The sequence below is a fragment of the Bolinopsis microptera genome, chromosome 1 (genome assembly GCF_026151205.1).
Source record: "Bolinopsis microptera isolate Bmic1 chromosome 1, MBARI_Bmic_1.0, whole genome shotgun sequence".
In the NCBI taxonomy this organism is placed as follows: domain Eukaryota; kingdom Metazoa; phylum Ctenophora; class Tentaculata; order Lobata; family Bolinopsidae; genus Bolinopsis; species Bolinopsis microptera.
This window is the reverse complement of record NC_087072.1, coordinates 12,129,401-12,146,014: the sequence shown is the minus strand read 5'-3', so window position 1 is coordinate 12,146,014 and position 16,614 is coordinate 12,129,401. Positions and strand designations below refer to the sequence as shown.

Genomic DNA, 16,614 nt, shown 5'->3' with positions numbered 1-16,614 from the left:
AGTTCTCCTGTTCGAGTATTAACATGTTCACATTCCTTACTATCTTACCTTATATTTATTAAAATGTGGAGTACAGTTGACTCACATCTCCATAATTGCCCTAATATCAAGTTGTCATCATGATTATTATATACCAGACATCTTAGTGATTACCAGGGAATACCACTAACTCCTCATCAAGTGTGTACTATACTAGGCACATAGTTTAGTTATTTTGGTTACTTTAGTGTATTACTATTTACTGCGTGCCACGAATCATGATCCAGTGTCAGATTTGTTCAGACTGATTTGTTGATATCCTGTTCACAAATCCTTATAAGCTTGTTACATGCTGTTTGTACAGGACATTGTCTTGTCGCGGTTAATATTTAGCGATATTTACAGGAACCAGATTTTATTAACTGACCATTTGAATTGTTCCATTCGCAATGTGCTTTTGTTCTTAAATTGAGTGGTTGAGTTAAACGAAACGAACTTAGATAAGATTATTTTGTCTATTCCGCTGAATATTTCGGTAAGAAAGTTAAAACTAATGACTTATTTGTGAGACATGTCTCACCACCTCGGTACCTAGTTTTTAACTAGCGGTCACGAAACAACCACCCACAAATATTACATTAAGAAAGTAAAGGCTGCCTAAAATAATGGTGAATATCAGTATATTGACCATGTGGTGAATATTATTCTGAATTTTACCGCCGCGTGATGTGGTGACGGTCAGAGCTTCTTACTGTAGTTTGAAGTTAGTTGTTAACGTTAGGATCCTTTATGGAATCCTTTTAAAATATAACCGTGACGAAATGTTTGCATCAAGCACGCTATCAGATCATAGTTACACTCTATATAAGGACATGCTATTATCTATTTTGACACTCACCAACTTGCTATCCCTCTCGCTACAAGCCGCCAACTTGCTATCCCTCTTGACTTTCAGATCGAAACCCTATAGTTGCTAGTTCAGGGCAGCAGTACACCACTACCAGCGTCGTATTGGCTTGCTTTTCAGAGTGGCTTATTGACCTGTCAACTGTCCTCCTACTTGGGAGGGTATTCTGCATTTTGTATTATAAGATATAATAATAACCCTCAGTATTACAAGCTGGGTATTGTAATTAGCAAGTGTGCGGACTGACTGCACACTCTTACCGCGGAGTCAGTTCTTGTAGTTTAGTTGTTCGCTTCTTGTACTACTACAATATTACAGCGTTGTAGCGTTCTTTCTAGTTGTTAGACCTTTATTGAAAGTCGTGACATTCCAACATTTAACTTTTATTCTTAAACCTTCTTGAACATATTTTAGTTTTTATATTGCTTTATCACACGTTTTGGTGTTTGTTTTCCACTATAAATAAACCTAATTCAATCTAACTTCATTAGAAAAAGAGACAACTCCAACTATGTTACTGGTGGGTGCAGTAAGCAGTACTATAGCAGCGATATTTTCTGTTATAGCAATGAGCATGTTCTTTAATCCCGGAGCCAAGATTCGTAAGTTTCCATACACAAAATAACGCATGATGATCTACAAAACTTTCAACTGAAAACAGATTTATAGCAGCTCTATCTTAAAATAGATTTATAGCAGCTCTATTTTAAAATAGATGTATAGCAGCTCTATCTTAAAGCCTAAACTTGCACTTATATTATTACTTGAGTGATATCATGAAATCCTGAACTTTGAATTTCTTAATTCGACATACATTTTATAATTAATGGCAAATTAAATTCTATTGATTTCTTTTTTATCTGATACAATGCATGAGAATGAAAATAGGGTATTAATAAAGTTAATAAAAACCCCTCGGCAGGTTTCGCAGTTATAATAAGTTATCTGTTATTGGTTCTGGTGATATTGAGTGTAGCAGTAACTCTCATTAGATGGTTTCAACTTTTCATCAACACAGGTAAAATGCTATTTAAAAATTACAGTTTTATGACCATTTTTATCAACCCTTTTGTTTTTCTTCGACAGATTTAATGAGGTTACTATTCGCTTGAAAGAATTTGGTGACCTAACTTAGTTTCTTTTTTCAGGAAGATTGGGAAAGAATAAATTCTCACAAAAAAGTAAGTAAGGTAGCTATTTTCTAAGTCTAATAGCATTCGTTAAGCTGAACTTCGAACTGATCGCTTAATCTAGTTTTACTATTTAGAGCTAAATAAATTTTAATTCCGATCTTTGCCTTTGTGATGGATTACCAAGTGCAATCGTTGTTGTCTGACATACATTTTTTTATATGTTGAATTCGTACCTTTTAAACGTTTTATTGCAAAACTGATTTGACTTTTTACACTATTTTTCTATTATATTTATGGAATACATATTATACTATTATAGAATAGAACAAAATTGGATCTGATTTTGAACACTTGAATGTGATTTTAAAAATATCATCACTTAAGTCTTAACAAATTCATTTAAATCAGTAATACTTCTTCAGATAAAAGAAAGTTTCGGATCACATTCATTGTTTTAGGGATATTATGTGGTAAGCGCAAAATAACATCTCTTATTTTTTTTGCTTCGTTAATATTATTTTCAATCAATTAATGCAGCGTAATCTTAATTCTGTACAATTTCATTTTTGTTCACTAGGGACAAAATGAGAGTCCCCAGTCTCATGATCGAGAGAGCGAAAACGAAACAAATTTAATTTAATTGGGTTACAAATTAAAATACCAGATGTTACAGACAAACTTCCAATTTCAGTAATACTCGCCATCGTCAGTGCAATTGGGATCTTTATGTTCGCAACAAAGCTAAAAACGGTCAGTGGCAAACTTGGCATGGGTAAAGAAAAGGAAGACACAAGCGTTGTTTTGGTAGAAACCAAAGCAGAAGAAGAAGAAGAAGTAGACAGCAGTTGGTATAATGAAACTTGCGCTAAAAACGAGACAGGAACAGCGTGCCAGCTTTGCGGGCAGTGCCCAGACGAGCAGGCCTGTAATGTTTGTCAGGGGAGTCCAATATGGTGCGGGACGTGCGAGTGTGATCCAAATATGCAAGGGCCTCTAAGGTGCGGATGGTGGAGAAAGAGGCTTGCAAAAGAACAGGAAAGCGATAAATTGGAGACAGAACAAGAATCGAGCGAAGGTGACAGCACTGAATCTGAAACAGAGAAAAAGAACCCGATGCAAATGTTGCAAGAATTTGTAGGAGAGCCTGAACCAGATTCACAGTGCTACAACGTTAGTTACGGACTGAGGGGGATCAGAAGAACGTTCTGTCAGCTCTACGAACTTACTGATAGCTGGCAATGTAAAAATGGAACTGATATTTTCTTTGATATGGAAGAAACCAGGCGGAGAATAATGTGTATAGGTGGTGTTGTTGGAGAAGGGGCAACTAAGCGGTTCATAGTGTCAGGACTGCTGGTTGTAAGCATTATTGGGCACCTAGTGAGTGTCGCTAGTATCTGGTGCACTGGACAAGCTGAGCAGGCCTCTGAGAAGGGGGAGGGGTACAAGCTGCAGTCTGATGAAAAGGAATGTGGTGATGAAGTGAAGGAGGAGGGAAGTGGTGGCAATGAAGACGAAGAGGAAGAGTTTAAAGAGACTGACACACTAACGGAGATAAAACTCTAAAAGCGAGCATCTCCATTCTCCTCTGGACATTCTCCAGAAAGCAGTTCCAACTTAAGATTATTTACTGTTTTCAATATAATTTTCTAACTTTTTAATTTTCCAAATATTTTATATCGTGCCGACTGCCGAGCAACGACATAAAGAAGTAGACTAGGAAATTTCTAAGTCTTTAACCAGATCATTCCATGAAATTTTGTATCTATTTCATAAGGTATTTAATATGATAGTTTCAGATCATCAGAAAATTGTAAAGACCATGTTTGAAACATGAGTATTACATTAAAATTTTTTGATTACCCATTGTGATTTTGGATTATTTGATATCATTATTTTGTTGTTGTGGAAATATTTTAACATATTTTAAATTTAAATGGATGCCACGTGTCGTTATTCTATTATAACAGACGGAAAGGGGATACCACATTTTGTGATGTTGACATCTGAACTTGTTATGAAGCCTTCTATTGACTAATGATTCTTTACGATATTACTCCATTTTTATCACTAACTTAATCCAACTCTTTGCTTGCTCAATTCGCTTTTTCTAAATTGTAGGCACGTAATCCACCTTGTTGATATCCTCCCCCAATTCCAATTTGATTTCCTAATCACAGCTACCAGGATAGATTATGTCGCTGGTGGGTGCAATCAGCGCTTCTATCTCCGCGTTATTTTCCTTGATCGCATTATGCATGTTCTTCAATCCTTCTGCCAAGATCGGTAAGTTTGATCAGATAATGAAGGTGGAAAGAGCGCTGGTTTATGGTCACTGTATAGATTACAATTATCATACCATATACCATATAATTTATGTTCTTAAATTAATCACGTGCCATATCTTTCGCATGCAAAGCATATTTTATTTCATATTTCTCATACGCATTTCAGGTAATTTAGCACCACATTTGTTTCAAATGTTAATTGTAACCTATACATAAATAGTAAACAAAAGCTTCCCGCTCATTCTTATGTAAATAAAGCTGGGAACTCTTGTTTTGGCAAGCGGCCGATACTGCTCTCAGTTCATCCTAAACGTTATTTTAAATAACAATATCTGTGTGAAACTTCTTCATTTTTCGTGCTTAGATCAAAATTTATGATTTTGATTTAGTTTGAACGTCTCATTTGTGCTAAAACATTGAAGTGTCACAATCTCACGAAAAACAGATGCAGTGGAAATGAACTATCAACTAAATAATTCTTTAATAAAATTAACTAACTTTCCTCTGACAGGTTTTGCAGTTATAATAAGTTATCTGCTGCTGGTTCTGGTGATCGTTGGTCTGACGGTTACTTTCATCAGATGGTTACAATTCCTTAGCAACTCAGGTAAATTCCTTAGCAACTCAGGTAAATTCCTTAGCAACTCAAGTAAATTCCTTAGCAACTCAGGTAAATTCCTTAGCAACTCAGGTAAATTCCTTAGCAACTCAAGTAAATTCCTTAGCAACTCAGGTAAATCCCTTAGCAACTCAGGTAAATTCCTTAGCAACTCAGGTAAATTCCTTAGCAACTCAGGTAAATTCCTTAGCAACTCAGGTAAATTCCTTAGCAACTCAGGTAAATTTCTTAGCAACTCAAGTAAATTCCTTAGCAACTCAGGTAAATTCCTTAGCAACTCAGGTAAATTCCTTAGCAACTCAAGTAAATTCCTTAGCAACTCAGGTAAATCCCTTAGCAACTCAGGTAAATTCCTTAGCAACTCAGGTAAATTCCTTAGCAACTCAGGTAAATTCCTTAGCAACTCAGGTAAATTCCTTAGCAACTCAGGTAAATTCCTTAGCAACTCAGGTAAATTCCTTAGCAACTCAAGTAAATTCCTTAGCAACTCAGGTAAATTCCTTAGCAACTCAGGTAAATTCCTTAGCAACTCAAGTAAATTCCTTAGCAACTCAGGTAAATCCCTTAGCAACTCAGGTAAATTCCTTAGCAACTCAGGTAAATTCCTTAGCAACTCAGGTAAATTCCTTAGCAACTCAGGTAAATTCCTTAGCAACTCAGGTAAATTTCTTAGCAACTCAGGTAAATTCCTTAGCAACTCAGGTAAATTCCTTAGCAACTCAGGTAAATTCCTTAGCAACTCAGGTAAATTCCTTAGCAACTCAGGTAAATTCCTTAGCAACTCAGGTAAATACGGATACTTTTATACTATACTTACAATGCACTAAAACTTTCCATAATGGTGGGTGAAGTTTTTTAATAACAAAGTTGAAATATTATATAAAATGTTTTATTGAACCTTATTTCAGAGAAATTGGAGAATACAAAGTGCTACAATAACAGTGAGTACCCAACCATTACCAACTCCTGTGAAATTACTTTCAGATTTAAGCCCACAACACAATACCATAATATTGTAACCAGTAAAAAACGATGGTCACTTCCAATTTGAATAACATATTACTTTCGAAATGAAGCAAAATTGCAATCCTTGAATGATTCTGATTACGGTAATCCTGGTTGATATATTGTTCTAAATTACTTAGCAAATGATATGATTAAGTTCAAACTATTTCCCTTCTTACTTCTGCTTGATCTATTTAGCATTTAAACGTTTTCAGACAAAAGGAAGTTTCGAATTGCCCTCATCATACTTGGTATCGTGTGTGGTAAGTTCTTATTCATTTAACAGTCATCCTTTTTTTCAACATTATTCATACTGACAGATTGGTCGTTAAAATACCACTTGTCAGCTTGAATCTTAAACTATATTAATTAGTTGCAATACCAGCATAGTATATTATACTGGCTACAAAATATAATCATGATGATAAATATGATAATAGCGATTCTAGATTCTTAACCGATAGTTTAAATTCGATATCTAGCGGTAGCTAACGCTTGATAGTGACAATTAGTGACAATTAGTGACAATAGCGCTAACTTTATGACACTTTTTCGATATGGCTATCAGGCGCTATATAAGATTACATAGCTGATAGCGCTACCGATCGCTATCTTATATCAGTTGAAAATTTAAATAATAAAATCTTGGGTCGATATTATCCTACTATACCTCTAGAGCCAGGTAATCCTGACATGTAACTTGTCAAATATTTTAGTTTGTGATCATATAAATGTAATAAAATCGGAAATCGTAATCCTCAAAATCTCTGGTGAGTAGATTGCACTCTCACTTATAACGGCTTTATTAGGAGGATTACATTATCATAACTATAGCTATAGTGCAGTGAGATAACTTATATTAGACAGTTGCTCTTTGGTTGTTAGATAGATACTGCAAGATGCTGCTAGATGCTGCTCGTTCTAGTAGGCACTAAATGTCGCTGCGACAGTCAGCGACAGATATCGATCGATAGCGCTATATATCGCACACAAATAGCCCAAAAAATATAGTGCTAAATTGCGCTACATGACGCTCGATAGCGTTAGATAGCGCAATATATCGAATTTCAACTATCGGTAAAGAACCCAATTCTAATATCCGTGATGACAGGCCAACTTCTTTATTTCAGTTATACTCGCCCTCTTCAGCACACTCGGAATCTTCATTTTCGCAAAGAAGCTGAGCGGGATTAGCACCACAATCGTAGATGGCATGAACAAGAACGAAACCGAGTCGGTGGAAGCAGAAGTAGATAGCACATGGTACAATGAGACCTGTGCTGCTGAGCCAGACGGGGCAGCTTGCCAACTTTGCGAGCCTTGTGCTAATTCCGGGGCTTGTGATGTTTGTGTGTCTAAACAGAAGGCATGCAAGGCATGTGAATGTGACCCAAATGGGAAGGGGTTCTTGTGCAAGTGGTTGAAGATCCCAATTTCAGCACCAAAAGAATCCAGCAATGCTACGAGCAACGGCACTGAAACAGAGGAAAAGAAACAAAACCCACTGGACGCGTTCCTAGGAGAACCTGAACCAGATTCACGGTGTTATAACGTTAGTTACGGAGCGAAAGGGATCAAGAGAATGTTCTGCCAGTTGTACGAGCTAACTGACAGTTGGCATTGCAAAGAGGAAGCTGATATCAAGGACAAGATAACATGCATAGCTGTAACTGTTGGGCAGGGTGCCAACAAGAGGTTCGTTATAGCGGCACTGCTCATGGTCAGTCTTGTTGGGCACCTCGTCAACCTGGGTGTTGCTATCTGGTGCAATGGTGACCAGGAGTCTGAGTACGAGCAACAGTCAGATGACAAAGATGGAGGGAATGGTGAAGATGCGGTTCCTCTCAATGCGGAGATGATTTAACAAGGTTCAACATTTAGCTGTTGGGACAGTGGATTATTTTATAAGATTTAAAATATATTTCTTTTATTTTTGTTACTTTTTATTCGAAAAATATGGACCGTGTTTTTATGTTTTATCTTTTCATTTAACTATTTGCAAGATAAATGACTTTATATAATCTTTTATACTATTTTTATTTGACTTTGAATTCATTTCGTTTAATGGAGATTTTGAGAAAAACGTTTTGTTATTAAGGTTTTCTTTTCTTATAACTGCATGTCGCACGACTAGTGACGACTTTGTGAAATTCACAATATCTTTATTGTTCTTAAATTGTTACTTTAATTTATTTTGTGACTTTTGACGAAGAGGGTATTTGATTTGATAGGACTGTCTTTAAGTTATGTAATATGTTAAGATTTATTTAAAGAATTAACAACATGGTGGCCCAAAAGTAACGCTATGTTGAGATCGCAGTGTGTTACTCGTTATACTAACTGTACGTTACTTTTGGGCCACCAAGTTCTATTAGAGTTTAAGAGAGAGTATTTAAGAGAGCGTATTTCAGAAGTATAGTACTTAAGTACAGAAGATATTTAAAATTGTCAAGACCTTGTTATTGTATAACGTATTTTTATTTAAGTTAACATTTAATGAATATGACAATTTAATGAATGACGTACCAAGCAATCTAAAAGTACGGTGTTGAGTTGCTTTTTTGGATAGTTTCATAACGGTTAGGTAAAGAAAACCGAGTTATTAATTTATATTACCCATATCTGGAAGTAGAAGAAATATTAAATATGGATTCTAACCTTTGGAGGTTGCCATGACCACCATATTCTACACTACCTAGTTCTACACTATCTGCAGCAAAACAATTGACATTTACTATGGGACTACGTTAATGATTCTAAAAGACAAATAATACCCGTGTAAACTGTAAAATGGAGTAAACCAGCAGTTAGCATGCAGCAACCAACTTTCTCAGAAAATAATAAAGCCACAAAACAAACGGTCAAAGTTCGTCCAATACATTGCAGAGAGGGCGGAATACATTGCAGGAGAGGACGAAATAAGAAATACAAATACTGTACAGGGATGAAGGAATGTTTCAGTGTATGGCAATCTTTTAAGGGTTCGGAAGTTGTAGAAAAGGGTGTATTATGAAGGAGCATGTTGTTAACAGTTGAGCATTATTAAGGAGCATGTTGAGCTTCCAGTTTGTGCGTTGCTTATTACATGTCATTACTTTCTGCTTAATGAGACTTGATAAATGAATTGTTTGTGACTTTTACTTCGTTATAAATGTTGATTTAAAATTGCGTCCCTTACTAAGGAACAAGCTGTGGAAACCTCCAAAACTAAGAATCTACCATTAATACTTCCTTTAACTTTTCACAGTAGTAAATTGTTCTCAAGCCTTACGGTCTAATTAAAAAAGTATATCATGGCCGGACCTTTGGATTATCCTGTATGACACTAATGATAATTGATTCAGTAAGTATTAATTAGTCACACAATTCTCTTAACCACAGAGATTTCTAAAGGGTCGCTGCGAGCTGTTGAGTAAGTAAGCATGCGCCATTAAGCAAAATACTAGTTTGTACCTAGTACTGTATCTAGTACTAAATTCATTCTTATAACGGTCACCTTTTACCAGCTTAAAAACTTGTCAAGGTAGAGAATACTCTTAAATATAAGCTCAGTTCTCATCCATACGTGTTCACCATTGGGCGATTTATCCAATCACTGCTAAGAAAAAAATGGGCAGTGCATGTCCTACTTTACTGTACTGAAAATTAACCAGTATTGTGTAAAACTGAAAGCTCTTTATTGGTATTCAATTATAACTTAAGTTATAATAATTGAATACCAATAAAGAGCTTTCAGTTTTACACAATACTGGTTAATGTATTATTGAATTGACTGTTTTGATCTTTTAAAAAGGTATTACTAAATAATAGGTCCCACGTGCTGCTCTCTGACTACAATACTTGTAGCTGCAGCTGTTGCACAGTGCACTAGAGATGTCTTGTTGTGTGGGAGCCCTCAGTGTGACTGCTGCGACTGTGTCGTACTTTGTCGCACTCTGTATGTTCTTTAAACCCGATGCTAAGATTAGTAAGTATATATATAAGTAAGATTAGTATTCTGGTTTCGGATTTGAATTGTTTTTATCAGTTATTGGATGACCAATCATCAGATTTGATCTTTAATTTTGTCAATGAAATAAATGATGTAGACATATTTATTCTGAACATCTGCATCTCGGATATTAACAAGTTTCTAATTTCAGAAGCGCTGAGGGTTGCAAGTTTTGCTATGTTGATTTTATTTCTGGCTAGTGTAGCATGTGTGGTCATCAGATGGTTTCAAGTTCTGACTAACAAAGGTAATTATACAATAACTTTTATGGTAATGTATACAATAGTTTATATCAGCTGAAGTGTCTCTATAACATCAAATGGGAAAAAAATCAAATCAGCCCCTGGTTGTTGCAAGACCTATAACATCATCTATCTTGTACAGTGTTCGATTTGTAAAAAAAACTATGTGGGTAGGACTAATAATAGCTTGCATAAAAGGATGGACGGACACAGGTCCAAATTTTATGAAATTATTGATGGTGGAGCATTTGATATTACTAGTGATGAGTATAGCCTAGGAGTTCGCTTGATTGACCACGGTTTAGGAGTGCAGGGGGGATGCAACGACCATTAATGACCATTAATGACCATTAATGACCATTAATGACCATTAATGACAATGTCAGTTTTGTCAAAATTTCATCTACTGACATTAATGGTCATGTTTTTTCCGGCACTTCTTAGAGCGAAAAGGACGGACGCCTGCATCACTTAGACCCTACCTTAAGTTAACTAACTACAAGTATATGTTATTATTTTACATTTACAATTAGAGATTCGAAAGAGAAAACGTAGAATAGAATCTTCCGTGGTTAGGTAGACCTTCCAGAATATCACTTGAGTGGATTCCAGAGTGAGTTAGGGATTACATTTATTAAGTTCGAATGTAATGAAAAACAAATTTTGCGGCCACGGGATTTAAACCAGATAACAGTTGTATTGGTGACTTATAGTTATATCAAGATTTATATTTTAGCCAAATCATTATGCTAGTCGATCATATAGTAATTACACAGTAGATGAACTTATTCAACTTTAGCACTTCATGAAATACATCGTCATCAGTCTGAATCGGACAACAAAAAAGCTGATCTTTCCCTAGGATTAGATAGAACAATTCTTTTACAGTTCAATACTCTGCCTTCGCAGTTTTGACCCAAAATCGAGCACTGTCATCATGATAGGGACAAATTGATGCGGCAGGAATTCGTCTAGATCTACAGTTGCCCTTTTTTGAAGCAGAGACACTCATTGATAAGATGGTACCGAGGCAACGAAGGGGACGTTTAGCCTTTTTTGGAACAAAGGTAGCACTTAATGAGTCGCCCTTTCGAATTGTTCGACGTTGACAGGGCTTAGAAGAATTTTTGCAGCCCGGTTGGTATTTATACTAAGTCAAATGCTAACAAGCAAACAGACAAGACAAGTTACCAACGTATAACAGAATGGTGCTTGGCACTCATTCCGAAACCGAGGTCCGAGCCTCTATTAGGCGAATATTAATTCGTTTTCTCAAACGAGACTCTGGCAATTATGTAGGGGGCTGTGAGAAATTATAAGTGATACAAGTGCAATTGTAATTTTTGCTGTTGCTTCAAGATAGTCAGAATTTTATATTTAGCATTAATACATTAATGACCATTTGACCATTAAGACCATAAGACCATTAATGCATTATTGTACAATGCAGTTTTGCAAATTCCACTACTGCATTAATGGTCGTTGATCCGAGTCTAAGATTTTAATGAAACTTTTATTTTGAGAATTGCAGCTCCCAGTACCACTTGCAAGGAACAGAAAATAACTACATACATGCTTAATCTTTGACCTTTTGGCCTTAATACTGTCAATCCCTTTGGATTATAAATTCCATAAACTTAATCTGATCTTTACCTTTTTCGGATTCAATTTGTAACGGCTGACATAACTTTACTTTATGAGGAACAACATATTTTGGGTAACCTCCTAAGGATTCTTCGCCAGGGAACTTTTCGCTAAATCCATATTAGGAACTCAACCTAGGCCCATCTCTGCATAGAGACATATCTCCCAGGCTTTGACCTTGCTCGGAAGTCCCTTGTCTGCCCGCAGAAGTACTACAACGGAAGTGGGTTTGCTCTGAGACAGGTAGTGACAGCTTCAAGACTCCAGGGGTCTGTTGCATTGATATTTATTATTTTATGATTTCGTATATACTTTGGGAGTCCTGGCGTGCAGCTAGCAGGAGTTGCATTCTGTGGGCACGGTGAGAAGGCCTCCATCTTTTAGTAAGAGGCCAGAAACCGTTGACCAGAACAGAGAGAGAGAGAGAGACTTATAGTTATCAATAATAATAATTCAAAGGGCAATTTAGGAGTATCAGATCGTATCAATAGTAAAATAACAATCAATAATAAAATAATAATAACACGGGTATTAAAATTAAATACTTCGTTCCCGTTCTTATATCATATCAAGATTTATATTTTAGCCAAATCATTATGCTAGTCGATCATATAGTAATTACACAGTAGATGAACTTATTCAACTTTAGCACTTCATGAAATACATCGTCATCAGTCTGAATCGGACAACAAAAAAGCTGATCTTTCCCTAGGATTAGATAGAACAATTCTTTTACAGTTCAATACTCTGCCTTCGGCAGTTTTGACCCAAAATCGAGCACTGTCATCATGATAGGGACAAATTGATGCGGCAGGAATTCGTCTAGATCTACAGTTGCCCTTTTTTGAAGCAGAGACACTCATTGATAAGATGGTACCGAGGCAACGAAGGGGACGTTTAGCCTTTTTTGGAACAAAGGTAGCACTTAATGAGTCGCCCTTTCGAATTGTTCGACGTTGACAGGGCTTAGAAGAATTTTTGCAGCCCGGTTGGTATTTATACTAAGTCAAATGCTAACAAGCAAACAGACAAGACAAGTTACCAACGTATAACAGAATGGTGCTTGGCACTCATTCCGAAACCGAGGTCCGAGCCTCTATTAGGCGAATATTAATTCGTTTTCTCAAACGAGACTCTGGCAATCTATGTAGGGGGCTGTGAGAAACTTTATAGAAGTGATACAAAGTGATCATAATTGTAAATTTCTTGGACATGTTGCTTCCAAGATAGTTCAGAATTTCAATTATTTAATGACCATTAATGACCATTAATGACCATTAATGACCATTAATGACCATTAATGACCATTAATGACCATTAATGACAATGTCAGTTTTGACAAAATTCCATCTACTGACATTAATGGTCGTTGCATCCCCCGGAGTGCATACAGATTTTAATGAAACTTTTATTTTAGAGAATTGCAGTCCCAGTACACTTGAAAGGAAAGAAAATAACTACATACATTTGCTTAATTCTCTTAGACCTTTTGGCCTTAATACTGTCAATCCCTTTGGATTACCTAAATTCCATAAACCTTAATCTGATCTTTTTACCTTTTTCGGATTCTTAATTTTGTAACGGCTTGAGTTTCACTAACCTTTTAACATTTTTTACTGGAGATGACTACAATCGAAATATATTTGGCAAGAATCTGAATGTTTTCAGTGTTGAAAGTTTAGTTTCTTAAATCCTGGAGTAGTCATTCGTGTCCCTGATATTTGGGTTAATTCTAACTCTCCTGTGTACGGTAACATATTTCAACATAGTTAGCTTTAGAGGTTCAAACAACGTACTGGGTCGACATAGTTAATTTTAGAATTGTTATAAAGGTCATTTAAAAGCATACTATAACCTGCTTTTGTTTCAGGGAAGTTGGGAGAAAATAACTACTATCACAAAAGTGAGTACCGTAATGATAAATTTCACTAAATACGATCATATTATAATCAACAACTAAGAAAATATATAAAAGGTCACTAAAGAACAAGATAAATATTGCCTTGCATTTTAAGTATCGCAAAAGACGATCTAAATACATCTAATACTCCTGAAAAAAAAACTTTAATGACTAGTAATCCTCAGAATACCAAGCGAGTATACTATTAAACTAAAATTAATAACTAAAAGTTGGTACCGTTATTTAAACTGAACATTATTTCAGAGCGGAAGCAGTTTCGAATAGCACAGATAGTTCTAGGAGCAATGTGTAGTAAGTGTTAAAGTCTTAAAATGCCTTTCTTTTAAAGTTATGCAATAAAACAAGAATTCCATATGCCGTCTTTTGCCTCCGGAAAAGACAATACTGGAAAAATCAGAAATTAATAATAACCATAAATATAATGTATCATAGTGAGATTGAAATTTTAGGAACAAGTATCCAATCAATGCATCAAAATAATATAGATGTTAACTTTAAGTCAATATCTCAAAAACTTCCTATTTTCAGCACTATTTGTGTTAGTATCTGCTGCAGGGATATTCCTGTTCGCTTCAGCAGTAACAAATCTGACTGGCGGGTTGAAAGACAGGTCCAACAGCATGTTCAGTACTGCAGATAACAGCTCTAGTAACGCTACAATAACTAACTCAACTGATACTCAATCAGGTGGGTTCAGGGAGAAGAACGTGCAAAGAAGTCTCCAAAGACCAAATGCTGAGGACACAAGCGGGCTACAAACGAGGAACAAACGACTGGAGAATAGCAGAGAGAGGAATCTCTCGGAATGTAGAAGAGCGGGGAATTGTAGAGACGGAGAAGAAAGCACAGAATCGTCTCTAACAACTGAACCGATCCCTGACGATAAAGATCACTGCAGGAACCGCACAGCTTACCCCAGACGGAAAGACAGGAACAACTGTCTCGGTAGAGAGGGTCTCAAGCAGAAAGTGACGGGATTTGTGAAGGACAAGTACATAATGTCAGGGTTCCTAGGGGTTAGCTTTATTGGGCACCTGATAAACGTGTGTGTAGCTTTGTGTTGCCATGGAGACCCAGCAGATCCTGAAGAAGAAGGATACGAGGAGCAGGAACAAAGTGAAAAGGAAGAGAAGGAGGAGAAGGAAGAGACGGTCTGATTACTGAATATTTAGAGAGACGAACTAAGAAAGACGCTCAAATGTTGGTTGTAGGTTGAGGCTGAGGTATCTATACTATATACTTGGTATATTTAACCATCTATAGATGGTACTTGTACTTGATTATTGGGAGTTGTACAGCAATTTACTAAAGCTGACTACATGTTAAATATATAATGTATATTATTAAAACTAATAATCTCTTAAACCGGTGAATTTAAAAACATTGACAGTAATTAAAAAGGTACTAAATTATTTGATATCTGACTTTCATATTTCGTTATTTAATATAAATATATACTGCTCTGTGTGCCCTCTGCTGCTCTACTGTCTGCACCTGTCATGTGTAACAACAGTTTGTGTCGCCTAGCTTGCACACTGTGTTACTTGTAACAATAAGACAATAGTGTTCATGGCAAATTCCGCACATTTAGTGCACCAGGTGCAAGATTTAGCAGAGTTATATCACGCACAGGATCATGACACTGAATATGGAGGATCGATCTAGCGACCTACAAAGTCTAAAGAGGAACTGCGAACCCTGATGCGGGACAGGGATATATGGAGGGGGTTATCTGGCGTAGATCGGACTTAGTTCCGACATAGTAGTAGTAGTAGTATATCACGCCGACACTTGATAAACTTATATATATAACTTGATTCTATTACTCAACTTTTAATACTGATGACTGTACATAATAACTTTCTTGATTATTTTAAACTCTAAATTCTAATATATATAAATACTTTTTTATTAACCGTATTTTACTTACTAAATTATTTCCTATATTCTGAATTCTAAATACAATCACTTTTTAATCACTGTAAATATTATATGACTTCCTAAATTGTTTTACAAATTTACTACTTATAATATTATTTCTAAAATATCTTGACAGATTTTGGAGTACCTTAAATTATTTCATTATCTTAATTTGTGAGTTGTATATAAACTGGTGCTAAACTCCCTCTGTGACAATCGCCTTTACTCTGGTTATACGTGTAGTTATACGTGTAGTTATACGTGTAGTTATACGTGTAGTTATACGTGTAGTTATACGTGTAGTTATACGTGTAGTTATACGTGTAGTTATACGTGTAGTTATACGTGTAGTTATACGTGTAGTTATACGTGTAGTTATACGTGTAGTTATACGTGTAGTTATACGTGTAGTTATACGTGTAGTTATACGTGTAGTTATACGTGTAGTTATACGTGTAGTTATACGTGTAGTTATACGTGTAGTTATACGTGTAGTTATACGTGTAGTTATACGTGTAGTTATACGTGTAGTTATACGTGTAGTTATACGTGTAGTTATACGTGTAGTTATACGTGTAGTTATACGTGTAGTTATACGTGTAGTTATACGTGTAGTTATACGTGTAGTTATACGTGTAGTTATACGTGTAGTTATACGTGTAGTTACACGTGTAGTTATACGTGTAGTTATACGTGTAGTTACACGTGTAGTTATACGTGTAGTTATACGTGTACTTATACGTGTAGTTATACGTGTAGTTATACGTGTAGTTATACGTGTAGTTATACGTGTAGTTATACGTGTAGTTATACGTGTAGTTATACGTGTACTTATACGTGTAGTTATACGTGTAGTTATACGTGTAGTTATACGTGTAGTTATACGTGTACTTATACGTGTAGTTATACGTGTAGTTATACGTGTAGTTATACGTGTAGTTATACGTGTAGTTATACGTGTAGTT

At 35.8% G+C, this 16,614-nt stretch overlaps 4 protein-coding genes across 5 annotated transcripts in view; 3 read left to right on the top strand and 1 right to left on the bottom strand.

The window, feature by feature from the left end:
- LOC134814146 (uncharacterized) overlaps positions 1 to 16,614 on the bottom strand; it is a 55,276-nt gene that overhangs the window by 14,193 nt on the left and 24,469 nt on the right. The gene's annotated exons all lie outside the window — the stretch shown is intronic.
- Positions 1,368 to 4,069, top strand: LOC134814157 (uncharacterized). The gene is made up of 5 exons (XM_063822198.1): positions 1,368 to 1,488; positions 1,809 to 1,904; positions 2,035 to 2,067; positions 2,442 to 2,489; positions 2,711 to 4,069. The coding sequence occupies exons 1-5, from the start codon at positions 1,398 to 1,400 to the stop codon at positions 3,583 to 3,585; spliced, it is 1,143 nt and encodes a 380-aa protein (XP_063678268.1). The 5' UTR covers positions 1,368 to 1,397; the 3' UTR covers positions 3,586 to 4,069.
- Positions 4,205 to 9,053, top strand: LOC134819288 (uncharacterized). Its single transcript, XM_063829140.1, has 5 exons — positions 4,205 to 4,305; positions 4,819 to 4,914; positions 5,835 to 5,867; positions 6,147 to 6,194; positions 7,062 to 9,053. Exons 1-5 carry the CDS (start codon positions 4,215 to 4,217, stop codon positions 7,793 to 7,795), a joined length of 1,002 nt encoding a protein of 333 aa, XP_063685210.1. The 5' UTR covers positions 4,205 to 4,214; the 3' UTR covers positions 7,796 to 9,053.
- LOC134819982 (uncharacterized) lies at positions 9,763 to 15,961 on the top strand. 2 transcript variants are annotated; one of them, XR_010160837.1, is made up of 6 exons: positions 9,763 to 9,898; positions 10,074 to 10,169; positions 13,679 to 13,711; positions 13,973 to 14,020; positions 14,258 to 14,952; positions 15,362 to 15,961. XR_010160837.1 is itself a non-coding variant. In XM_063830146.1 (5 exons), the coding sequence occupies exons 1-5, from the start codon at positions 9,805 to 9,807 to the stop codon at positions 14,884 to 14,886; spliced, it is 900 nt and encodes a 299-aa protein (XP_063686216.1). In that variant the 5' UTR covers positions 9,763 to 9,804; the 3' UTR covers positions 14,887 to 15,961. The 2 variants fall into 2 exon arrangements, 1 of the variants encoding a protein (XP_063686216.1); XM_063830146.1 differs by having other exon boundaries at positions 14,258 to 15,961.